Here is a 26,382-nt window from a genome sequence, read left to right as displayed (position 1 = left end):
TGGTTTAAAAAGGCGTTATCTCAGCAACTGGCCCAACAGGTTCAAGACTGCCAAGACTCTTACATTTGAAAACAAGTATTTTTGCCAATGAAAAATAACTACAGATGTTCTCATGAGATTTTTTTTTTCCATTTTTCCCGCTCAATTTTTCAGCTCTTCAACAGAAGTCTTTCTCATCCTTTGTCATCACATGTTATTTGCAAAAGTCATGTAAGCAGAGATATCAGCTATATTGTGGACATAGATTCAACAAATTATTTAACGGTAGTAAGTAATTTACCACATCTTGTAACATTTCAGTCCCTGATCCAGTAGAGCTAAAAGGGTTGTTTGGCTGATTAGTTGATTCAGTGTCAAAACAATAAAAAATAAAGCTGGATAACTGGGAACATAGATTGTTGTAAACTGATAAGGAAATTACAAGTGGGAGGAATGTTGTAGTTGTAGGAAGTGGTTTTTTTCCCTCATGCTTTATTTACACAAATGAAGTTAACACTAACAAATCAATGTCCTAAGTTACCTGGTAATGAACTACTTTTGTTAATGACTAACCAACATACAAGTGATTTAAAAAAAAAAGCCTCAAGCTAAGGTATTAACCTCCTTTATCTGTTTATTTGGTTTTTTTGTTTTTTTCTTTTTAAATTACAAGACAATGAGCAACTAACTGCAGACTGCAATGGAGCTACAGATACTAGCTATTAAAGATCTAATCCTGCAAATATTTCTTTTTTTTTAGTAAAATAATAAAAGTCTTAATTAGGTAAGAAAGGAGGTTCTGTTTTTTTCAACAGATTAATTATACTCACCGAATATTTAACTTCTAAGTATTCAGATTTTGCTGGAACATCTGGGATCTCAAAAGCATAATATTTTTCCACTTTCTGTATAAAACAAAGATATTATTTTTTCAATATCTCCTAATTGAATATTCATTCCATCCAATAAGAATGTTAATGAAATAAAGGCCGGACAAAACATACATCTCAAATTTCGTGGGCCTGATCATATATTACCATTTCTGCTACCCATTATAACCATCTAAAGATAGCAAGAATATTTTATTACCAGTATGTGCTAAGAAAACTGAAAGAATTTCTGTAAGATTAACTTAGCAGTATACTAACCATTGCAAAACAAAAAATATGCAAGCTTAATAGCTAAGGAAACTTAGAAACATTCTGAAAATTCACAAGCTTCAGACATACTCACGAGAATTAGTGGTTGCAGATCCCCATAAAAATGATTGAGAAGAAAAAGTATCTACAGAGATTGTCTATTCCAGTAGCCTACTCAGAGCTGAGTCAACTAGAATGGGTTGTTCAAGGCTCTCTCCAGTTAGGTTCCAAATATCCCAAAGGATGAAGACTCCACACCCTCTCTGAGTAACCTGCGCCAGTGCCCAACCTCTCTCACAGTAAAAGCAGTTGTACATGTTCTGATAAATTTCATGTGTTTCAAATGCTACCTATTGCTCTTGTACTCTACTGGGCACCAATGAAAAGAGTCTGACAGAGCTGTCTTTACTCCTGACAATCATCTGTTTATATAGAATAATATGATTCATACCAGCAGTCCCTAATCCCAAACTTTCTGTTTTCCAGGCTAAGCACTGCCTTTTCCCATGGCTTGAGGCGAGGCTAACCAGCCTCTAATTCCCTGGAGTGTCTTCCTCCTTGCCCATCTTGAGGATAATGGTGACATTGGCTTTCATCCAGTCCTTAGGAACCTCCTCTAATCAATGTGATTGTTTTTAAAAATAATGAAGTGTGGTCTCATAATGTGTCCCTCCACACTCATGGTCCCATCAGGTCCCATGCACCCGCATCTGTCTGATTTGTTTAAATATTTTTTTAACCTGATCCTCCTTCTCCAAAGACAAGCCTGTTTCCTTCTGGTCTTGGGGTCAGGGCCTACTGAAGTCTGGACTTCAGTAAAGCAGTAAAGACCAAGATGAAGAAGACATTGAGTATACTGGCCAGTTCCACGTCCTTTGTCACAACACCCCCTGCCTCTTTCAGCAACAGGCCCCTTGGTCCTCCTGTACCAATAGAAGCCTTTCCTAAAGCTCTTGGACTCTCTTACTAGATTCAACTCCAGGTAGACTGTGACTTTCTTTTTTCCACCATGTCATCACCTCCATTAGTTTGCACTCTATCCTGACCTATAAGCTCTCAACCGGCTCTTTGCCCATCCTTAGGCAGGACTCCATGCATTCTCTTTGCTCTGACATGCAAAATGAACTCACCCTTTCGCCATCTCAGCCTGTCCTTCTTAACTATGCCCTATCCCACCATGTGTCTGTGATCCCAATGAGATTTTAACCCTGCACACAGTTCCTCCCTTTATACTGCATGCTTTAGCATACCAGCACTTCAGAGAGGCACCCAAGAGAGATTATTTCCCAACCATTTGCCAGCTGTTTGTTACATGTTTAGAACAGAATCATTTCTATGACAATATTGTATTTTTCATTTTGAGTGATTTAGGTTTTACTAGAAAGCAGTCAAGTTTGTTTACAAGTCTCTAGCAAAGATAGTTCAAGCAGTCTGCTGTTCAGTACAACTTACTGAAAGTATCACTTCTGCTTTCTTCAAGAACAATAACATTTTTCCACAACATGCACTCCTTGTCAGTTTCTAAGAAGTTATTTATTCTTATTTTCCAAGTAATTACAATATCCCATGCAGCAACAAGTTCCTATGTGATCTACTCTAGGTAGTCCTGCTCTGGCAAGGGGTTGGACTAATGATCTTTCGAGGTCCCTTTCAACGCTTAAGATTCTGTGATTCTGTGAAATGCCATGCTCTATCTTCTAATATTCACAAGACATCTGCACTGCTGTTATATGTCATTGTTATTATGTTATGTCATAACTATGCTAGAACATTAATTACTCTTACTACAAGAATTCCTAGAGGCCCCTTAATTTAAAAAAGGATATTTTCACTAGGCAGTGCACTAAGTTTAGCACACTCTTCACAGAGTCAGCATAATATATCGTTAGAGTAAATTTAATAAGGAAAAAAACAAAGTCACCATAAATTGGAATAATATTTACAAATAATCAAAACCCATGCAGTTAGGTAAACTTGAAGTTGTTTGGGTTTGGGTGGTTGGCTTGTTTTTTTCCTTAAATTAATAGCATCAGCAATACCTCCCTCAGAGTACTACAAAGAGCAGTTAAGCTCACTACTTCTCATAACATTTTAGTTTTAAAGCAGCAAAGCTTGGGTAGGAGAGGAGAAGGACCTCTGCTATAAATAAGAAGGCAAATCCATAAACAACTATGGCATCAACAGCTACATGGAAGTGGAAAAGAGTAATATAACTTCACACAACAGCACTGCTATGAAGTCAGATAGCATTACAAATTAGCATGCAAATGTAGATCTGAACTGTTGAGCCCAAGCAGCACCTCACACAAGCAGCACATCATAGCTGTAACATAGCAGATGGTGATGTACTGCTTTCAGCACATATTACTGATGCCCCCTTGTTTGGTTTTGGGTTTTTTTTAATTATTAAAAAAAAAAAAGTACCCTTTCAGGCTTCATAAGTTCTTGTTACAAATGTAAGCTGACGTGATGTAAAAATAGTAAGCTGCAGTGATTCATCTGCGTTATTCCACAGAGCTCAGCTCAATTACACAAGCGTCTGGTCATAACTGCAGTGAATGAATGCTTTGCTGCAGAGTAATCTGCCCTTCAAGTGGCCCTTCAGAGAGCAGAAATGAGCAGCAGTGATTAGCTGCTAAGTTCCTAAGTGGAGTAAGGCTGCTTTCAAATTGATTTGTGAAGACTTGCTAACTTGGCAGCAGTGCAACCCATCGAAGCTACAATTAGCAGCAGGTGCAGGAGGAAATGATATGGCTTAAGTGTATCTGTTTTGCAGGGACAAAGTTTGGTGATGGCAAGGCCGAGGAGCACAGGCACAGAGAACTATTTGTCTCAGTGTTTAAATATCGTCTCTCTTTGCAACATCACAAAACACGGCACTGTGAATAAAAAACTTTGGGTGCATGGTGGGTATGCTAGTAACCTTTCTGATTTCCAGGTAATGATAGAAGAGTAAGAGTTTGTCAGTTTTGCTATATTGGGTCAAAAATGACAGTTCCTGTTACTCTGAATGCTTTGCTCACTTAAGCAATATTGCCATTAGCCTTTCAAAAATATTTTAAAACACCAATCCTTCACAACACAGTACTGGAACACTGGCTGTTAACAACACAGGAGTAGAGCACATTAGAGAACAAGGGGAATTGTTCTGAAGTGTATTATCTCTTACCTACACACAGTCATAACTGTGTGGTTATCATTTTTTTTGAGCATTCACTCAGCTGAGTTCCCCTAGCATTTTGAGAGCCCTGCACACATGGAAACACAGCCCTATGGAAACACAGATGCAAGGGCCGTATAACAACGTAATATCTCTGATGATATGACTGCAATGAGAAGAAAGATGACAACTCCTGAAGAGAAACAGATAAGGTAATAACTATTAATTAAAGTATATTAATATATATTAACCCAGGCAAACTGAGGTCTCTCAGAAAGGAACAAAAGAAGAGGAGAGCACAGTAATGGGACAATGTCACTACTTCCACAATTACTTTGCATGCAGCAAAAAGACCCCCTGCTACATAGATGTAAGCCTGGCTGACTTGGCACCCCTTGTTCACAGTCAATTTTGTGTTCAGTGGCAATAGCTGAGTTACAGTAGTACTTTCCTCAAATAATCCTCAAAAGGCTCCACCAACATCCCTGCTCTCCAATCCTATCTTTTCTCTTATCCCCAAATTACCAATGCCATACCTTCTTGCTAGCTCCAGTTCTCATTAAACCATTGCAGGAGGCAGTAGCTACCAAAATTTTCAGAAAATTATGCCAGTAAAATAAAGATGGATAGCCTTTTACCAAGTTAGTAAAATTCAGTTTACTGAATAGTCTGAGGAGTTCAAATAGAATTTGAAGCAATTATGGGAGGCTGTTCCAGAGCTGCTCTGTACTCTCAACTATCCTGCCTAATTTATTCATTAATTAAAATGTATTAATTTGTTCTTTTGCTAAAGCCATCCTTTAGATAGCTTTCATGCTGCTTATCCCCTTTTAGTGTTTTTAGAGAGCAAGAAGGTGTTACCATTATTCTTCACTTTACTAGGTTAAAAAAAAATAAAGCTCTGTCATAGTTATCTTTGGTATAAATGATTCTCCTTTTGTCTCATCATTCTAATTACCATCTTTTGTGCCTGTTGTAGCTTGACTTACTCTTTCCTCAGAGTTATCCAGTGTTATAATAGTCTAGGTTAAGATCTGAACGGTGCCTTAATGCTAATTCCCTACTCCTGTTAGAGACCACTCCTGTGTTACACCCAAGGACTCCAGACAGACCATAGTCATATGTCTGGACAACATAGTTGGGTCTTCAACCCCAAGCTCTTGTGTAATTCAGTAAAAATTTGATAAGCTTTGAACTAACATCAGAAAGAACAGTTCATATACTTCCTGAATACGGTTTACCTTGATTTTTAAAAGTCATTTTTGAAAGTTAAACTATACTATTCCATTATCTCACATTATTCTTCCTTAGCACACCATGGAACAGGTAAAGGTTTCCTACAATGCTGTTAGCAGATGTGCACCTTTTCAAAGGCCTTTCCTTCTCCTACCATTTGTGGAGTACAAGAGTTTGTATCTTCTCTTTTAACGAAGAATTGATTTGCCCTCAGTATTTGCCCTTGATCCCTAAAGGTTCTTTGAACAGTGAGCTATTACAAACTTGGCTTTTTATCTATTGTTAAACTCATTCCTTTCTAATCCTCATACATAAGTTATAATCAGCTATACAAGAGAAATAGCACTGAGAAAACTGGAGAAGCTACATTTGCATCAGAGTTTGGAGAGAGAAAATAAGCTAGAACAAAGAAACAAAAGTTTTACAAACTACTAATGACGTGCATTTTCCTTGAATGATGTAAATAACGCACTAAGCTACACATTGATGAAAAGATATCATGCCTTGCATGAATTTGCCATTTGGAAAATACTGCTCCCATTTTCTCTTTAACAACTTAAACTTTCAGAAGTACTCTAGCTTTGGATCAAATGACCTCTTGAGGGTCTTTCCAATCTGAGTTACCACATGAACTTGTTTACATTTTCCACTCGGGTACATACTGTTGAATTCCATTCTTCCTGCATTTTTAGTTGCCATTCCATTTCCTGATCAACTATTCAGGAACAAATCCTTTAAAGTTACAGGATTGTCAACCTGCTAAAAGTTATAACTACCTCCAAACCACCCAGAAATTACAATGAAAGCCAGCTTTGTCAGAATAATGTCATGTTACTTCAAGAAACAGAAAAGTTACTGAGCACTTGACTCTAAGCAAGTCTTTTCCTCAGTAGACACCTTTCTACACACAAGCTTCCTACCTCTGTTCCCCCTCACCAAAAGACAAATGCTCTATGTAAATGAACAAGATGATCTTCTCACACTAGAAAACGAATTCAGTCCAAATCTGCAACACTGTCAGCAGTATCAGCTCTTTTCCTGCAGACTTATCACAAGTACTATGGTGCAATTTTTCCATTATTGCAACAATTTGTTTTTCCAGTGTTCTTTTAAAGATTTATTGAGTGAACAGAGCATAACAAAATAACAGTATAAGACTATAGTCCATAACTGTAAGCCCCAAACAGTTTAAGTTTCCTGTCTGGATGACAGTCCTCAGTAACTTGTTACTTCTTGCACAGATGCACTATAACAACCCATGCTGTGAACAGCACACATTCTAAAAAGATAAATCTGCAAGGCTCTCCTCTGCACAAATGAGACATGCCAAGAGATGAAGTTCAATACAACACCTGGTCAAATGCAAAGAAGTCTAATCCAAGTGTTTTGACTCATCTGCTAGACAATATAATCTTTAATTTTAAACTTTGACACCATGAGCTGACACCCAACCTTTGGGCATCTGAATTTCAATCTGTTCTGTATTCTCAAAAATAGCTCAGCAAGCACGGAAAACAGTCTGACATTTGACCAAGTGTCAAGAGTTAGTATCCTCAAAACCAGTATGTGGTTCCAATGTGGAACAATCAGGTTTTCGACTTACTGTTCTTAAAGAGGTATGGATATTTGGGAAGATACTGGGATAGCTTTTGAAAGCAGGTACATTAATACATGTCAGGAGTTATATATTTGCATTTCAGCGTAAGCTCCCCCACTGGTCAGTGTTTCAATAAACTTCCCACCTGACAAACCAGAACAACAAAAAATGACCAAATAAGATGCTTGTGGACAAACCTTGGATTTGAACTTCATGATCTTATGCTTTGGTGAAATGCAGTCATTAAATTCCTTGAAAACACTCATAATAGTTACCGGAGTCTCTGTCTCTTTGCCAGTGGATAGGTCGATTTCCTCAAAAACAGAAGTCAGGTTTTACAAATTAACAGAAAATGTCAGGAGATGTGACCAGTAAGTTGATTCATAACAGCAAAACAAAATTCATCTCTCTCTTCTTTAAGGAAAAATTAAAATGCAATCATCCAAGAAAACCCAAATTTAAAAACTATTATTTCAAACTGTATGTTTAGAAAGCATTGAATTTTCTAACAATATTTCAAGCAACTTTTATTTCCTAAGCAGCAAGTCTCAAGGTAACAATTTGTCTGTTAGGGTTGGAGGAAAGCGGCAATGCTCTACGCTGCATCTCACACGTGATATCGTGTATACGTTGTACTTTACCACTTACAGCAGACAACACTGGCTTCAACAGTTCTCATAAACACACTACTAGAACTCATAACCTGCCATAAGCAGAATGAAAGGTACTTATGTTTGACACGTTTAAAAGACATACTTACTGTTTCACGTGGCAGTAGATAAACAGTTCTCTCAATATTTTTCACTGTCACACAACAGCTGACATAGGTGTTTGCAGATTCAATCCAAACTTTGCCAAACAAAAAAACCACACCTAAGGAAGAAGGGCAAAACAAAGAACTCAATAGGCAATTTTTAAATTAATCATTCTTCGCGCTGTCTAATGCAAGTTATTATGTGTTCTTGCAGAGAAACACAGCCACTTCAGGTTTGTTGTTGAACAACAAATTTTTCCAATGCATCAGGACATTCCAAATTCTTTTAAACACCAGCTCTAACAATAGATATCCCGTATAGTTCTCCATGCCCCTACCTCCATCACTATAGTAACACCTTGATATGCAAAATTCGAAATAGTATCACACAGACAATCTCTGAATTTTATTCTGATATTCCATTTCTACCTACATTAGTTCGATAATTCACGGGGAGAGAGAGGGAGGAAGGAGAGAGAAGTTAGTGAAAACTGAAGATAATCAGAAAGGCTGTGCTGTCAATCAATCCTGAAACATATGTCACCTACAATTTTTTATTCTTCAGCTAGACCAGTACAATGAAACCATTCTTCCTATACCTTAGCGCTGTGAGATCAACACTAGTACTAATAAAACCTGTAGAAATACATTCTGAAGGGAACTTGCTGATCACCTGTTAAAAGCTTTCAACCATTTTTAACGAATGAGGACACCAAAGGATCTATAACATCACAACAAATCCTGAATGCTAAGACAACAGTTGTAACAAAGGAAGAATAGAACAGGGCTAGTGCAATTGACTTTACTGTGGACCATGTCATTATTGTACATGCACAATTCTAAGACACACAGAACTTGGCGTTAGCCCCAAATTAACAAAATGCTGATCAAGTGACATTAAACTTCAAAATAATATGACTTTCACATACAGTCTGTGAATTACAAAAATAAAAATTACAAAATAAACTTCCAAGGTCAATTCAAAAACTTGACTTCACCTGAGTTCCCTTCTAACTCCAAATAATTTGGAATTTGATTACATGAAAAAGAGTCTTCCTACAGTACACTACTATTGAGGAAATCAGACATATCAGAGCTGAGACTGTCTTAGAAACAATGTTTCACATAAAGGATTTTGGAACCTGCACTTCTGCTTGGTCTCAGAATGCACAAAGTCCTTGGTTAAGAGTTATAACTTATCTTTGTCACATGATCCATCAGACGTAAAGGCACCTTTCTTACTCCATTAGATCAAAGATAAATCAGTGAAGAAGCACTAAAACGGATGACAGAGAGTGACAGGCTAAGAAAAATCATTTCTCGAGTGCTTGGAATAGATGTGAACAAGACTACTTTTGTCAAGGGCAGAGAATGCTCTGGCTTTGAAGATGATGAGAGCAAGGTTACAAGCTTCAGCTGCACAAAGTATTTTAGAGATTTTAACTCAGAGGCAATCTTCAAGATTTAGACAGTTTGAATAAAAGGATCTAGAAAGAGCTCAAATTACAGATCTATGTGACAAGGAAGGTAAAGGTCTGGTCCCCAGCATTTTTTTTTTTTTTAAATTAAAAACTCAGATAGATTTGTATAATATAGATGAAGGTATGAGAGACATCACAAAATATAAGTTGGCTGCTTGAACAGCTGGCAGTATTAAGAGCATGCAGAAGTTAACCTGTCTGATGCATACACGCACGCAGGTGAGGTAAAAAGATAGACATAGGAGCCACTCAAAGACAGGATAAAAGTCTGCCTGGTCTGCGAAGACAAACTTCAATCAACTCTAGCATAGACAAGAAAGCAGTCTTAATCCCCAGATTTCACAGAATCAGAGTAATTTAGGATGGCAGGAACCTTTGAAGGTCTCCTAGTTGAACACACCCCCCCCCCACAACACAAACGCAAAATAAACGCAGGACTCCAAGAAGTTCTCAGAGACTTTTCATATGTAAAACTAAGAAATGGGAGAAAAGATATTCGTCCCTATCCTCTGTCAGTCTGCTTATGGAAAGAAAAAAGAAAGAAAAAATGAGAATAAAGCTTATAAAGCATAAAGTCTGTGAAAGAAAGATTATACAATCAATGAACAAAAAAGACAGCAAAGTCTTGAGACAGGGGAAATGTCTTGCAAAGGAGAAGGAAAGGGCAGTTTTTATTCACTGTTTCTTTAAAATGTTAATAGGACTACAATTCTCAAGTTCTCTGCCTAAGATAGTAAAGGGAGTTATGAAAAGTAAGCCTCTAAAGAATCATTAAGTTTTAAAGAGTCTTATGATTATGCTGTATTATTTACTCTTCAGGCAATGCATTTGACATCACAGCAAATGAGGCATAAACAAAGATCATGAACATGTTAAACAAAAAGCAGTATCAAAATTTTCCCTTCTACATTACTAATTGAAAACAGGTGCAGTCTTTATTATTCAATCCTGAAAAAGTCATAATGAGAAAAGAACACTCCTTGCATGCGAGGAACAGAAATCCTTTCATAATTATGTTCCATTCAGCAACCACTGACTTAGAAGACAAAAAAAAGGAAAAAGAACAATAGCGGGGTCTTTAAAAGTAGCAATTTTATATTAGAGCCATTGATTTCACCAAGATATCTATGATTATTACAACTCCCATCACCAAGCTGTTCAGCCCAGCACAGTCTCATATTTAAGTTTGGCATCCCAACTCACAACAAAAGGTGTAACAAAGAAACTTATCTGACAAAATGCTTACAGCATCAACCCAAAAACCCTTCAACAACATATGGAAGAATCTGCCGGTAAATCTACATGAAGCACAAATTAGAAACTCAAGATCCTAAAGCTGTTGATGAAATGAGAGGATGGATGGGAAATGCTTAGAACTGATGTGAACATGACTTCTTTTGTCAGGGCTGAGATCAGAATACCACAGTTTTGGAGACGATGAGAGCTAGAGCTTCACACTTAACTGCATGAAGTATTTTAGGGATGGTATTAACACAGCAGTCTTCAAGATTTAGACAGTTTGAATAAAGGTATCTAGATATATCTTGCATTTTTCAGGCTGCCTTCCTCCCTTGACAGACATACCTTTCCTTCATAGAAAATTGCACAACTGCTACTATACAGGCTTTCTAATAATCCACGACAATTTTAAGACACATTTCCAGAAACAAGAAAGCACATTCAATTGTCACACCACTGAGTAAGAAATTAACAACATTAGCTTATTCCTGAAGTGTACAGGGTTTTAAGAAGGCCAATGGGTCACAAACATTGAGAAGTGGTAGTAGCTACCTTTGTACCTCCCTACTGCTACAGCAGAGCAAGAGATGGCATTGTTACTTTTCCCAGTCATACTGCACTATACTGAGGACAGAGATGAGGGGAAACAAGAGATCAATGTACAATGTACAGAGCACCGAGAGATGGGGTACTTAGACATAATTCAGGCAAGTCTGAAAATCCCAGCTACGTAAGAAGAATCAGAATAGCGATTTCTGCCTTTAACTGAACAGTTACCTGGTTGACTGTACTGATCTTCATAAGCATCCAGCCAATAAAATCTTAAGACTTGATCATCATTTTCCCCCTTCACAAGTGGTAGGAGATTGGGGTCTAGTTGAACTTCTGCCATTATTAGATCAGCTTCGTCCTCATCAATTCTGTCCCAACATGAGATACCTGGGAGAGAAAAACTTCTGCATATTTTGCAGAAGAAAAAAAATCAAGAACTGTGCCACTGCTATAACCACTGTTTCACTTTTTTTTCAGCCCCATATTCTCACACCTTCTGTTGCTCTTTCCACTATCAAGCAACATTCCCAGAAGCTGGGTTTCCTCAGATTTGTTCTGACAAGAAGGATAGAGTGACAAAGACAGAAATCCACACACAAGTATGGTTCTCTGTGCACAATACAGGCTTTAAAAATCATTCATCTGATATTTCAGCCTTTCTCATTCAAACCTTTACATAACAAATACATCCATCCATCTGTACAACAACAGATTATTTCAACAAAACCATCTATTCAGTCATTAAATGTTTAAGTCTTTCTGATAATTCAGGTATTCTACAGCTTAAAGTTATGGAAACATATGATTCAAGACTCTTCCAAACAGTAAAAAAAAAAAAAAAAAACCAACCAACAGGGAAAAAAAATCCCTTTTTTGCTATTTCCAAAGATATAGCTATTCACCATGTGAAATTAATTTCAGCGACAATATTTTTAACTACAATAATCATTATGAAATCCATTCATGGTTGTTCAGAACAGCAATTCCTTGGTTGTGCTTATTTGCATCAAAGTTCAGTGTCCAACACCAACATTCAGTCACCTTAGTGTACTGAAACACATGTTATCATGTGCTAAATCCCTAAAACATCAAGTATTTCTGGTGCTACTCAACAGAAAATGCTCAATGTTAACATTTTTAACATTACTACATAAAAACCACATTGCATAGCATTATCCTGTCTGTATCACAATTATCCCATTGATAAAGACAAATATGAAGATAAGTCTAAGGTTTATGGATATTGAAAAGCTTCTTGGTGGATGAGAAAAAAAAAATAAAAGAAAAAAGAGATTCTTACGAGACAGATGTCTCTTTCTTCTCTGACTCCAGATGCTCAGTCTCTTTCTTTTCAATTTCCTTATCTCTCTTCAAGCTTTCAGCTGTCTCAGGTATAGTTTCCACATGCTCTGCTTCCATAGGTTCATCAAAGTCGTCCTCATCAAAATTCATCACTCCCTGATCATCATCTGCAAGTGTTGCACATAGAACTAAAGGCTTGAATCATTAAAATGCCACACTGTATACTACAGTATACAGTACATGTGTAAATAGCATACTATATGCATGCAATACACAGTACTAATAAAGAAACAAAATACACATTTTAGCTATCTAAGCATCTACCCAGTATAAACCAAGAAGTGTTTTAACACTAATATGCCATATTTAAAGAGTTTCCAGAACAGATTTTTTTGCCTTTTGATACCTTCAGTAGCTTTCTCTCCTATTGTCTTCACTATTTCCTCATTTTCTGTAGATTTCTGCACATATTTGGCATCCTCATTTTCAGAGACTACGACAGATTTTGCTGTGTAATTGGCATGTTTAGAATGAAATGAAGCTGAAGGAAGAGTTTCTTTTCTGAGATGAGCAGGAACTTTCTTTGACATAGGGGTGATTACCTGAAAGACATTTCAGTCATGAGTTAAAAAAAAAATCTCTTACAAGCAAAAAAGGAAAAAAAAAAAATCTAGTACTCACTATTTGCAGAACTAATAACCAGGGCTAGAGAAAAGCTCCACATATTTTGCAATTTGATAGCTAAAACTTCTCAAGATTAAACTATGTTACACACCATTATTTGTGCTCTGATGTAGTTCTACAACAATCTTTAAAAAGTTTACAACAGGCCATAGCTAATATCTAATTAAGTTTGTGTTTACTTTCACTATTTCCCCTATATTGCATTACTCCACTCATAAATTAAAATCTCTGTTAACTGAGCATGTGACAATATACATCAGGCAGGGATCGAGCCTGGAACAACCGAGGAAGGCTAATACAGCACTTTACACCCGTTTACATCAGCAATGATGAACAAAGATGTCTATAGGACAACATGGAATACTTCTCCATTGGTTTTCTTCATGCTACAGACATGGCAGGAAGAGTGAAGAAAAAGAAACTGCATTTCAGCATGCTTTGCAAGCCTAAACTGAGGCAGTAAGAACAAGTTTGTTTTTCAGACAGAATACCACTACGGCAGCAGCTACAAAACCAATTCTTACAGAAGATGTGTATGAAGTGGCCTCCACCACTATGTCTCTGCATCTACTGGTCCTTAATCTGCAGCAAGGTCCAAAATCTCTATCTTTGGCAAAGAGATGTTATTTAAAGATGTAGATTTTAGAGTTGCACATCATCATTTCTAGCCTTTTAATCTCAATTCAGCTACTGTGCTGGTGTGGTCAACGCCAACTCAGCCCTTCACTCACCTTAAACAGAAAGAAAACATAACTTGATCTACCATAACTTAATGTCACCATTACACAAGGCTTCACAAACCAGATTTATCTACCCTATTCCATTTGCCCTGCATAAACTCTTATCAAATACTTCATTGTACTTCCAGCTATGAAGTCCTTCTCATTTACTTGAACTCTTAACAAGACACCAGCCTTCTATACTTAGCAGCCTGTCCCTTCTTTCACTCAAATTTTCCACCAGAGTGAACTGTTAATAGCTTCAATTTTCCATTTGCTTTCCATTTCTGCAGAAGACAAGTTTCTTATCTTTTTCTACACCCAGAAAATAACTCTTTCTTCAGCTTATTTCACTTCCCATCACCCTCTCCTTGCCACAAGGGCCTTTTTAACTCACCGGAAAAGAGAAAAAGCAGAAGCTCACCTAACATGATAAAAATAGTTTCACCTGTCAAATGTAACAGCTACATACTACTACTATACTAAAGATTAAAAAAGTCATAATAATATATTTATGTATTAACATGGAAGGAGCAGAGGAAAAATGCATGAAAGCATTGCTAATGACAGGCTAATGAGAAAGGTAATTTCTGAAAGTAGAATTTTTCAAGTGTATTCAAATCAATCAAAACACAGATTAATACTTACTATGAGCCTTTTTTTCCCCCCTTTACCTTAGGAGTTTGGGAGTGCACAGAGAAGGGATTCAGTGGTACTCCAGCAGATCTCTTCCGCTTCAGCATTATAATTGGTGGTGGACTTAGCTGAACAGTCTGAATATTGAAAGAAAAGACAAAAGTGATGAAATGAAGAGGCATTCAGTGTTCCTTTCTGCCTTAGTTAGTAACGTTTTCCATCAAAAAGAAGACCACCACTGGTATTTCTCATCTGCCAAGAAAACACGTCTTGATATACAACTCAGCCACATAAAAAGTTATCTGAGCAATCAGCCCATGATGACAGACACTAAAATTTTTGGTAAACAGTTTGAGAGAAAAACCTGTCATCAGTAAGTGAAATAGTTTTCAAAGGGTGGCATTTCAATGGGTAACCGAAGGGATGTTCATGTCTACTGAAACAGTACTGAGCACACATGCCGTAGGGCAGAAGTGCCCTTTCAGCAGTCATATTAAGGTAAAAGCCATTTTAACTTATTTACATGTACAGATATTTTATACGCATCCTTATCAACGTCTAATAACAAAAGAAATTTTGGAAAACAAAGACAAAAAAACAAGAGCTATTTAGGCAAATTGAAGTCATATTAATTATTAGAATTACTTCCCCTAACTAATACTCCACAAAATTTGACAGCATTAAAAAGCACTTGCTTAATGATTTGAGGGTTTTTGATAGCATAAAACGATATAACTCTCAACCAGATGTCACAGGAAGGAGTAAAATAGTAAGCACACTAAACTAAGAGAAGAACCTCACCTTGAAACACCTGTACCCCTCTTACTGCTTCATAAATATACACTATGTCTATTACGATACAATACATTTCAATTCAGTATCTCATCACCACAGTAGTTTCATGGTTTACATGTGAGCAATCCTTTCCCTTTTAAGAAACCCTGCTAAGGGGCATTAACTCATTGAAAAATCATTCATGACAAAGAACAGCCTCATTTGAGCCAGCCCGAGAGTGCTATAGCAGCCATCCTGCACTCCTACCTCAGACAGAACATTAATCTGTTTCTCTGCAGTAAACCATGGAAAGTAGGAGGCATCAGATAATTCAGGCTATGTCACCTGCTGAAAACAGTCTTCCCGCAGCTCCTCTCGTGAACCCAAACATGCCAGATGAAAATACCCTACAGTACACTGGCTGGAGCATGGTAACACACATATATGGTACACATGATTCAGATGCAACTAAGGCCTTTTTCACTCCAAAATGACTAAAACATAGAAGTCTGAATTAGCACAGGCTGTATATCATAGTAATATCAACCATCTCTCCAGTTTTGGCTTATCAAATCAATACAATCATGAATTTCTGCATGGTGGAGATGACAGGTAGACTGCATACCATACATGGAATACACCAAGCAGATGTGCTGTGAAAGAAATCGACCCTTAGATGGTCTAGTTTTATGAAGAACTTTATTTTCCTTATATGTTCCACAGCAAGAAAAAGTAATGGATTAAGGTTTTTAACACCGATTATATTAATATACTTACTTCAGCATTAAGATCTTGAAGAATATCCCCTAGTAAGTCATCCTTTGACAGGTCAACGGTTTTCTGTAAGATAACAGATCAGCCAAACAGTTCTTAGTTACACGTGCAAACATAATCAAGAGGTCATCAGCAAATGACTAAAAGGTTTCTACAAAACACACACAGTGTTTTCAGGAATGCACCATACACAAGTGATTGTAATATAAGTTTATGTCTTGCTAGACAAAAGAAACTGAAATGACTCTGTGCTTTACTCCTTTCCCACTGAAACACTGCAAACAAGTTAGAAACCTTTAAATTCAAAAACATAAACACTCACGTCTGTGTTTTTCTTCCCAGCACTGGCTATAAACATAGACTTAATTGTGTTTGGCTTTGACACCACAGATTTTTTCATGTTCTTTTTATCAACTGTGGATGTTTTGCTACCTTTTCCTACAGAAAAAAGGGAAAAAAAAGAAAATGTGAATTCTACATCAGAAAAGCTCAACATTTAAAGGTCTAGTTATTATCAGGAATTAGTAGCTGAGGCAGTGGCAGTCTGCTTCTTCCACCTTTACACTGCTGGCTGAAATGAAGTCTAATCATCTTTCATTTGCTGCCAGCTTTGTAACAGCTGTCATGCACCAAAAAAAAAAAAAAACAAAAACAAAAACAAAATCATATCAGCACTTTATCTTTCCTAGTCACATCAGAGGTACTCTCCGCATCTGAAGTTGATACTCCAGAAAAGTGATCAAGATAGTTTACATGGAAGCATCTCCAGAAAGAAAAGGAGCGTCCAGGAGTTGGCACTAGAATTGGATTCTCAACATCAGACTCCATTTCTCAGTTTGTCATCAAACTCATAAAAGTTGTCAAAAACATTTGAACTCATATCCTTAAAAGCAAGTACTTTAGTAGCAAGAGAGATACAACTACAGAGCATCAAGTAACACGTCATTTGGCCATCTTCACCATGTACTGATACCAAGAAGTTGCTCATTTTATGTACTTTTTCACGGCCATGATCACTATAGAGTGGGAGACACTCTGTAGTGATCGTGTTCAACTTACCTTTCTTATTGGAACCAAGAGCATCATCATCCAGGTCTTCATCAAAGATTTCCCTTCCATCTTCAACATAACCTATCCCATCTGTAGAAAAAAAAAAGTTTAGAATTTACATTTTAAATTCTGTCTTTTGATATTTCTAAATATATTCATCATTAAAAGTTTTACATCCTTAAATACTTTCCCCCCTTTAATATGCACAAATTATAAAGGCAAAAGTGTTAAAAACTACAGCACTCTCAGCTGCATCATCTATTAGACTAAATATATTATTTTGTGTTTAACTAGAAATTATCAATTAGATTACTTTTAAAAGTTACATCACTGATAACTAGAAAGGAAATTTCAAAAAAAGTTCTTAATAGAAAAATATTCTCATTACCATCCTAATACATTACTATAAGAACAATGCAAAAGATTCATTTCCATAAAAAAGCTTGTCTTTTCCTTGTCCCCTAAACCAATTTGTAACAATTTACTAATTATAACTTACCTCAAATCATGAACATTATGATGCCTAATTGAGTTACAACACTACAATAAAAATAACTCTCTCAATGAACCTTAACTTACCATCATCAACAATCCAGTCATCATCCTGGCGTTCTCTGACTCTCTTGGAGTACTCTTCCTCATCTATTTCATCGTAAACACCTGTGAACTCCTCGACCTACAGTTAAGGTAAACTGAGGATTAACAGTTCCCATACTATTGATTATTAATATAGGTCATCAGTAAGAACATAAAAGTTTCCAACTAGTAAGCACAGATATTCATTCAGTTTAAGCATCTTCTTTGGCAGCGACAAAAGACAAGTTATTAGTTTATTTAATTATCGCAGTATACTGACACTCAAAATCTACTGAAGCATTGGCAGAGATTTCATTTTATTTAGTCTTCATTTCTTATTAAAAAAATACTTTAAAAAATGGAAACTTCTGACCTTTGGCTCTCCTCTCAAATACTAAGATAGGCTCCATGAAAATGAAGATGATTTAACGTGCCCAAGCATAATACAGAAGATGCTCTTCTGTGCCTCACAGAAAATTTACATCTTAATGATCTAGGCACTTCAGGCTTCTTCAGATTTATTCACCTCAATGTGAAAGTCACTTCCTGCTGGCATTACAATTAATTGGACAGTATCACTGTTCCACTGACGGATTCCAGTTTGCCCAGTTAAATGTTTAAATGGAAACACAATGTATCAATACCAATGGATTTCGGTCACACAAACTTCTGAAATTCATTTAAACCTTAAAATCCTTTGAAGTAAAAAAAAAAGGTACTTCTTAGCATAATATTACTTTCACAATTAAATTTTAACAGTTGGTCCTTCCCTGTGGGATAGTTATCAAGAAATATCAAGCATATTTGACTTGCAGTTAATAAAACCATTTTAGTTTTCAAAACAGAAACAAACAAATAAATGATATCAGAAAGCAGCAAAATTAATAATTACAGTTACATTGTTAAAAAATAAAAGCTTATCTGAAAGGCAGATTCTGACTCCCATAACTTTTAGATATGTATAAAGGGTAGTTAAGTATATCTCAGCTCACATTCATTTTTCATAAAAAGAAAAGATGAGGATTTTCACCTCATATTTTAATTTTTCACCAGCTTTGGCTTTTTTCAGACGTTCCAGTGCTTCTTGCTGGCCTCTTCTAGACTTCTTCTCACGTCTAGAACGTGATGCTGAGAAACTTCCAGACTCATGCATGGCTGCAATTAATTAAAACCAAGAGAAATAAGTTTAGTGATTAGCTGCTGTTATCTTTGGTATTTAATGTTCAGTGAGATATTAATAGATGGTTGCAGTTTTGCCTAAAATCAACATAGAAACTATTTGGCTAAAAGCACACAGTCACAGTTCTTGACAAGCCAGTTGTGGAATTGCACCAAAGGAATGGTCTCAGACAGACCTGGTGCTGGTTCAACATTCATCAAGAAGCTACCATCTAGATTTCCAAAGCACCTCTCAAGTTTCATCAACCCACATCTGAAAAGGATCCCCCCACTCTTCCCTTGGGAATTTCCAGCTCCTTTTATTTTGCATGTCTCCATGACAACTCAGGAATAGACAGACTTAGAAAAGGCCTATATTGCTCCATAGCAGTAATGGGTTTTTTAGGTGGTTTCACAATCTTTACAGCTAGACTGAGATGAACTAGTAATTTGTTGACAGTTGAAGACTGCCGCCCGATTTCCTCTTGCACTTTCTTCCCTTCACGATGCTCCCTCCAGCAAGGTGCTCTCTGCTTTTCTTGATCTTTCTCTCTCTCTTGATTTTTGAAGGGTGGGGACCTGACCACATTCAACTTACAAAAGCAGACAACTAGCCCAAGAACAAGTCTATGGGTTTTGTGCACACCTTGGTTGCAGGGAGAGGAGACCCGTGGCTACTGCAAGCGGCCAGGCTGGGCTAGCCAGCTAGGGGAGAAGGCTAGTCCCTTCCTAGTGACAGTAGATCAAATTGTTAATAAAGCTGCACCTAAGCAATGTGGCTGAGACAAATCTTGAAGGATTTGTATTGCTAAGGGCTGGGATCGGCTAAAGTGGACATTTACACTGCCTAATACCAGATGTGGAAGAACTGCAAATATCTTAATACTTTTGCTGTATTTATACAAGATTTTCTGTCATTTTTTACTCTAAACAAGCACTCAAAGAAACGTCCTCCTCCCATAACAAACGCGTTTTCACCCCGTAGGTGATCTCTCCCGCGCCTGCCGGTGACCTCCGCGGCGACATGCCAGCGCGTCCCCGGGCCATCAGTGCCCCAGCCGGAGGCCCGTCAGCGGGCGGTAAGCCCATGGCCTTTTTACCGGGATAACCCAGCCTCGCCGCTGTGGGGAAACCAGGGCCGGCGCAGAAGAGGGCTGCGGAGCAGCGGGGGCCGGGCAGAAACCGCAACACTCAGTGTAATACCACCACCCCCGGCTGCCGGGACCAAATTTCCCCGCTCGGGCTGCGAAGCCACCGCCCCGCCAAGACTCCCCAAGGTGGGAGGACGCGGGACGCAAAAGGCTCCCGCTCCCCGGGCGACGCCGCTCAGCGCCGGCTCCCTGCGGGAAGGGGAGACTCTCTCGGGGGGCTATCCGCTTCCCGCCACCCGCTGCGCACGCGCGCTCCCGCGCCCGCACGGGCACCCGGTGCGCCCCCGCTCCCTCCACCCCCGCCCCGAGCGCCGCTGGCCCCGTTGCCCCCGGCCTAAAGCCGAAACGACAGCAGCCGCCGCACCGCCGTAGACAGGGAAGCTGCCGCTACCGCCCCAGGAGCCCGCGCGCCCCGCTCCCTCCGCGCGGGCGCCCCGCGGGCCTCACCGTCTCGGCTCTGAGCGCCACTCTCGGCCATGGCGCCCACACGCTCCGCTGGCGCCAAGGCTCCCGAAAGTGGCGCGAGACGGGAGCCCCGCGAGCCGCCGCCGGGGCGGCAGCCAATCAGCAGCTGCGGCGGCTCCGGCCGCCCCGCGCGGGGGCGGGCCCGGCGCCGCCAGCGGCAGCACAAGCGGCCCGCGGGGCGGGGAACGAGCCGCGGCCGTCGGTGGGGCCCAGTGGGGAGTGCGGACAGCCGCGGGAAGGGGCCTGCCAGGGCCACCTCCCTTGTCAGCGTAGAGTTCGGGGAGGAAGCCCCGAGCGAGGAGGAGCCACTTCCTGGGCTAGGCCTGCGCCGGCGCCGGCGGGTGTCGGCCTGGGCTGGTGCTGGCGGGGTATTGCAGCCTCAGGCGGTTTGCGAGTCCCGCTGCGGCTCATCTTCGAGGCCCCGGAGAAGGACGGGAGGGCAGCAGCAGATCGGCGCAGTCCCGCGAGTTGCGTCTCGGGCCTTTCCAGCAGGTGTAGAGGCTCTGAAACCGTAGTGATATGGTGCCTTCATTGGGGCAAAATAATGGCAGTGCACACTCCTGAACTGGGAGAAGATGCGTGATACCAGTTGTCTGAAAACTCGAGACAGGCTGCAGTGTGTGAGCGTCAAGGCCAGCTTGAAACAACATTGTCAGCAGTAGATCAGACTCTGCTGGGAGAAACGGGCACTTCCCACTCAGTTTTAAACACTATGCCCTCCAAAGCTAGAAGAGTGATCATAACAGACTATAACATCTGCAGGAACCATATTTATTTGTTAGGCATGAAAAGTAGGTAGTATTCTCCTGTCACAAGTTCTAGGAACTTTTCAGTAAATTACTTCCCAGTCTCTTTAGAGACAGGTAGTAGTTGGGCAGCTTGGCAACAAAACAGCTAATGGATCCATTTACCTTTTTTTTTCTCCTTCCATTCTAGACATGAAAGGATAAACTGGGTTTCTTTAAGAGGGCAAGTGAACTGGTGGCCTCAGAGAAGAGAACTATTGGAGCTTTTTCCATGCATACACCAGGCAGAGTAGGGATGATGGAGTGTGTTCTGCTCGTCCTGATGCTGCAGATACCTTCACTTGCGTGTGTCAGGAGCATTACACAATAGCTTTCAGCTGAGGAGTAAGAACTATGTGGGAAATGATACATTTCCGTTTCAAAGGATGTATTTCAATTTCAAAGACCTGCTTGGAAGAATCTCATGGGATACGAATCTCGATGGTAGAAGTGCCCATGAGAGCTGGTTGATCTTCAAGCCACTTCCTCCAAGCCCAAGATCAATGTGTCCCCACAAGTAGAAAATCAGGAAAAAGAGGAAAGAGGCCTATATGGTTGAAAAAAGAACTACTGGAACTATTGAAGGAGAAGAAAGAAATTACATAAGGTGGAAAAAGGGCCTGGTTGCCTGGGAAGAGCATAGGAACATTGCCAGAGTATGCAGGAACAAAACCGGGAAGGCCAAAGCCCTTTTGGAATTCAACCTGGCAAAGGAAGTGACAGAAAACAAGAAGGGCTTTTTCAAATACATCAGCAGCAAAAGGAAGGTTAGGGAGAATGTGAACCCACTGATGAACAAGGAGGGTCTCCTTGTGACAGAGGATGCGGTGAAGGAGGAACTACCGAATGCATTCCTGTCATGATCCCCAGTTGGGTTCAATTTGGCAGAAGTTAAACCTCCTTGCTTTCCAGCCAACCTGAGACAATTCTGGCTGGGCTTAACTCCTTAGTGGTGTCCAATCAAACAAGTTATCGTGATTAGGTTTTGTGCATTCTCAGGAACAGAATTAAGACTCAAAACAGAGTCAAGTGCTAAACTACTTTATTTTTACAATCAAAAATAAACACGGAAAAGAGAAAGGGGAGAAGGAAAGAAAAGGGAGAGAGAGAAAAAAAAGATCCAGTAGTCACCACTGTGAGTCCACAGTGCTCCCAACAGTCTGCTTGTCTGTCCAATGATCCATCTGGTCCAGCACGGGGAGAGGAGGAAAGAGAGCAAGCCCCTACACTGGTCCCTCTCTTACATGCACTTCTCTTGCTGGAATATGCCTGGTGCCATCTCTGAAGGGTTCTGAAAAGTCCCTAAAAGTTCTTGGAAAGTTCCCAAAATCCAGGAGTGAGCTCCTTGATAGGCCGGGATGATCATAGTCCATGGACCTTGGGCCTAGGCACATATGCAGAGGAGTTAGATCTTGGGCTGGCGGGACGTAAATCACCAATGTGACAGTGTCTCCCACAGGTAGAGTCCTTGATGGCCAGAGTAATGTTGTCTCGGTGGTTAACTATGCTGCCAGTAATGTTGACGCATGTAACTAGTACCTTACATTTCTTTGCCTCAGTCTTCACTGCCAAGGCCAGCCCTCAGGAAGCCCAGCCGCTGAAGGATAGTAGAACAGTCTGGAGAATGGAAGTCTTTCACTTGGTGGATGAGGATGAGGTTAGAGACCTGTTGGGTAAGCTGGACATCCATAAATCTATGGGACCTGATGGGATACACCCACAAGTGCTGAGGGAGCTGGCTGAGCCACTCCATCATTTTTTAGCAATCATGAGGACAAGCAAGGTGCCTGAGGACTGGAGGAATTCCAGTGTCAATGTCCAGTCTTCAAAAAGGCCAAGACAGAGGACCTGGGAAGCTACAGGCAGGTCAGATTCACCTTCATCCCTGGAAAGGTGGTGGAACAACTCATCCTGGATGCCATCTCAAAACATATGAAGGAAAATTTGGTTATCGGGAGGACTCAACATGGATTCATCAAGGGGAAATCCTGTTTGACCAACCTGATATCCTTTTATGAGAGTATAACTCACTGGCTAGATGAGGAGAGAGCAGTGGATGTCATCTACCTTGACTTCAGCAAGGCTTTTGACACCGTCTCCCGTAACATCGTCATCAGAAAACTCAAGCAGTGTGACTTGGATGAGTGGACAATGAAGTGGATCGAGAGCTGGCTGAATGCCAGAGCCCAGAGGGTGGTGATCAGTGGATCCAAGTCAAGTTGGAGGCCTGTGGCCACTGGGGTACAGGGGCCAGTTCTGGGGCCAGTCTTGTTCAACATCTTTGTCAATGACCTGGATGAGAGGACAGAGTGTACTCTCAGCAAGTTGGCTGATGACACCAAACTGGGAGGACTGGCTGATTCACCAGAAGGCTGTGCTGCCATTCAGCAGGATCTTGACTGGCTTGAGAGTTAGGCAGAGAGGAACCTCATGAGGTTCAACAAGGACAAGTGGAGAGTCCTGCATCTGGGAAGGAACAACCCCATGCACCAGTACAGGCTGGGGATTGACCTGCTGGAGAGCAGCTTTGAGGAGAGAGACCTGGGAGTCCTGATTGATAATAAACTAAACATGAGCCAGCAATGTGCCCTCATGGCCAAGAAGGCCAGTGGCATTCTGGGATGCACCAAGAAGAGTGTGGCTAGCAGGTCAAGGGAGGTTCTCCCTCTACTCGACCCTGGTGAGGCCTCATGTGGAGTCCTGTGTCCAGTTCTGGGCTCCCCAGTTCAAGAAGGACAGGGAACTGCTGGAGAGAGTCCAGCACAGGGCCACCAAGATGATCAGGGGATTGGAGCATCTTCCTTACGAGGAATGGCTGCAGGAACTGGGACTGTTCAGCCTGGAGAAGTGGAGACTGAGGAGCGACCTCATTAATTCTTACAAGTATTTAAAAGGTGTACGTCAGCAGGATAGGGCAACACTTTTTTCTTTAGTGTCCACTGATAGGAGAAAAGCTGGAATACAAAATATTCCACTTCAGGAAAAGCTTCTTTTGTGTGAGGGTGGGGGAGCCCTGGCACAGGCTGCCCAGGGAGGATGTGGAGTCTCCTTCTCTAGAGATTTGGAAGACCCACCTGGACGCATTCCTGTGTGACCTGATCTAGGTTGACCTGCTTTAGCAGGAGGGTTGGACTAGGTGATCTTCAGAGGTCCCTTTCAACCCCTACTATTCTGTGATTCAAGTATAGTTAGAAATGTTTATAAAAGCCTCAGTTGAGATTACTGAAGCTTCACAAGTCCTATCTCTTCTAAAATGTCTTGGACCTACCTGCCTGCAACTTCATAAGAAACTGAGCGAAACTGGTGGGATTTATGCTGTTTCCATCTCCATTTGCTGCTGTCCTGGTTTTTGTTGGAATAGAATTAGTTTTCTTCCCAGTATCTCATACAGTGCTGCATTCTAGATTTAGTGTAAGACACACTGATTACACACTGATGTTTTATTTGTTGCTAGGTAGTGTTTATAGTAAGTCAGGGACTTTTCAGCTTCTCATGACCTGCCAGCAAAAAGACTAGGGGTGCACAAGTTGGGAAGGGACACAGCCGGGACAGCTGACCCAAAATGGTCTAAAGGGCTATTCCATATGGTATAACATCATGCTCAGTATATAAACTGGGGGGAGTTGGTGGGGAGGGGTGCATCACTGCTCAGGCATCAGTCAGTGGGTGGTGAGCAATTTGCTATTATTAATTTTTTTTTTTTTTAAATCAGTTATTAAACTGTTCTTATCTCAACCCACAAGTTTTACTTGTTTTTTATTCTCTTCCTCATCCGACTAGCGTGGAAGAAGAGGGGTGAGCAAGCAGCTGCATGATGCTTAGTTGTTGGCTGGGGTTAAACTACAACAGCTTCTCATGAGAATACATAGGCACTGACTCCAGGTCCTTACAAAGGCAGGTAGCACCAACACTTCCAAGTATTTGAGAGCAAATAGGATTCTGTGGCGGATATGCATTAGTTAGTATTATTTGGCCTGGATATACTGACTCTTTTAAACAATCTAGATCAGTTTGGAGAAGAGGAGGAGACAGAGGTGTGACCTCATTAATGTTTATAAATATGTAAAGGGTAAGTGTCAGGAGGATGGAGCCAGGTTGTTTTCTGTGATAGCCAATGATAGGACAAGGGGCAACAGGTATAAGCTGGAACATAAGAAGTTCCAAAGAAATACAAGGAAGAATTTCTTCACTGTGATGGTGAGGGAGCACCGACACAGGCTGCTTAGATGGGTTGTGGAGTCTCCTTCTCTGGGGACATTCAAAAAGCACCTGGACAAGTTCCTGTGTGACCTACTCTAGGTGGTCCTGCTCTGGCAGAGGGATTGGACTAGATGATCTTTCAATGTCCCTTCCAACCCTTGGGATTCTGTGATTTTATGATAGTTTTTTATGGTTCTGAAACTGAAAATTATTTTTCTTCTCCATGAGGACTCCTTTGCATTGGTAAGAAAAATAAGAAACCTACCAGATGTTGATACTTCTAACTAATCAACACAATTCCTATCTCACTGCTGGACCTGATTTTAGATGGAAGTAGAACAACTACTCTCACCATCTGCAGCAGCTGCCAAAAGAGACTGGGCACCCCAATAGCCAGAATGCCGTGTTCCCAGGCACTTGAGAGAATGTGACCAACTCTGTCAGCAATAGCTGGTTATTAGATCAGCTTAGCTTTAGCAAAAGCTGCATCCTTGGAAACACTGACCACCACAGGAAGAATGTCTGTCTGACCTACAGACAGCCTCTTTGCCCAATTTTTAAGCTGTGACAGAGAAACATTTCAAAAATAACGTCATGAAATTCTTCAGTTTGAGTAAAAATGATACTGCATTTCATGTATAGCTAGCTTTCACATGCTTTCGAGTTTTGAATTGGCTGGATTTAAATGCTTTTGATGAAAATAAACTGATACTCTTTGTCAGCTGTCATACAAAGAGTGGCATGTTTGTCATTCAGGTGATGCCATGATTTGAACCGGTACACAGTGATACAGTTGATTTACCAAACTGAAGTTGTTGCCATAGCTCCACTGTGGGCCAGCTCAGATCTAACAAAAGCCTTTTTCATAGATGCTAGTTCAATCCTGACATTCATCTCTGGTCATAACAAGAATGCATCTGTTTCCTGCAGCACAGTGTAACAAGCATATTTAAATGCTACAAGAGAAAAAA

General features: G+C 40.2%; 1 protein-coding gene across 1 annotated transcript in view; it reads right to left on the bottom strand.

Moving 5' to 3' along the window:
• Positions 1-20,459, bottom strand: part of POLA1 (DNA polymerase alpha 1, catalytic subunit) — a 205,458-nt gene extending 184,999 nt beyond the window's left edge. The window contains exons 1-13 of the mRNA XM_061988595.1: positions 20,409-20,459; positions 18,683-18,807; positions 17,656-17,752; positions 17,086-17,166; positions 16,349-16,464; positions 16,030-16,092; positions 14,517-14,615; positions 12,846-13,041; positions 12,438-12,606; positions 11,363-11,541; positions 7,872-7,984; positions 7,309-7,425; positions 810-884 (exon numbers count right to left, since the gene is read on the bottom strand). Of these exons, the coding sequence (XP_061844579.1) occupies positions 810-884; positions 7,309-7,425; positions 7,872-7,984; positions 11,363-11,541; positions 12,438-12,606; positions 12,846-13,041; positions 14,517-14,615; positions 16,030-16,092; positions 16,349-16,464; positions 17,086-17,166; positions 17,656-17,752; positions 18,683-18,807; positions 20,409-20,439 (1,461 nt within the window). The 5' untranslated portion in view covers positions 20,440-20,459. The remainder of the gene's footprint in view (positions 1-809; positions 885-7,308; positions 7,426-7,871; positions 7,985-11,362; positions 11,542-12,437; positions 12,607-12,845; positions 13,042-14,516; positions 14,616-16,029; positions 16,093-16,348; positions 16,465-17,085; positions 17,167-17,655; positions 17,753-18,682; positions 18,808-20,408) is intronic.
• Positions 20,460-26,382: the final 5,923 nt, after the last annotated feature.

This window comes from Colius striatus, chromosome 1 (assembly GCF_028858725.1).
Source record: "Colius striatus isolate bColStr4 chromosome 1, bColStr4.1.hap1, whole genome shotgun sequence".
In the NCBI taxonomy this organism is placed as follows: domain Eukaryota; kingdom Metazoa; phylum Chordata; class Aves; order Coliiformes; family Coliidae; genus Colius; species Colius striatus.
The sequence above is the reverse complement of the archived record's forward strand: the minus strand, read 5'-3'. Positions and strand labels throughout refer to the sequence as shown.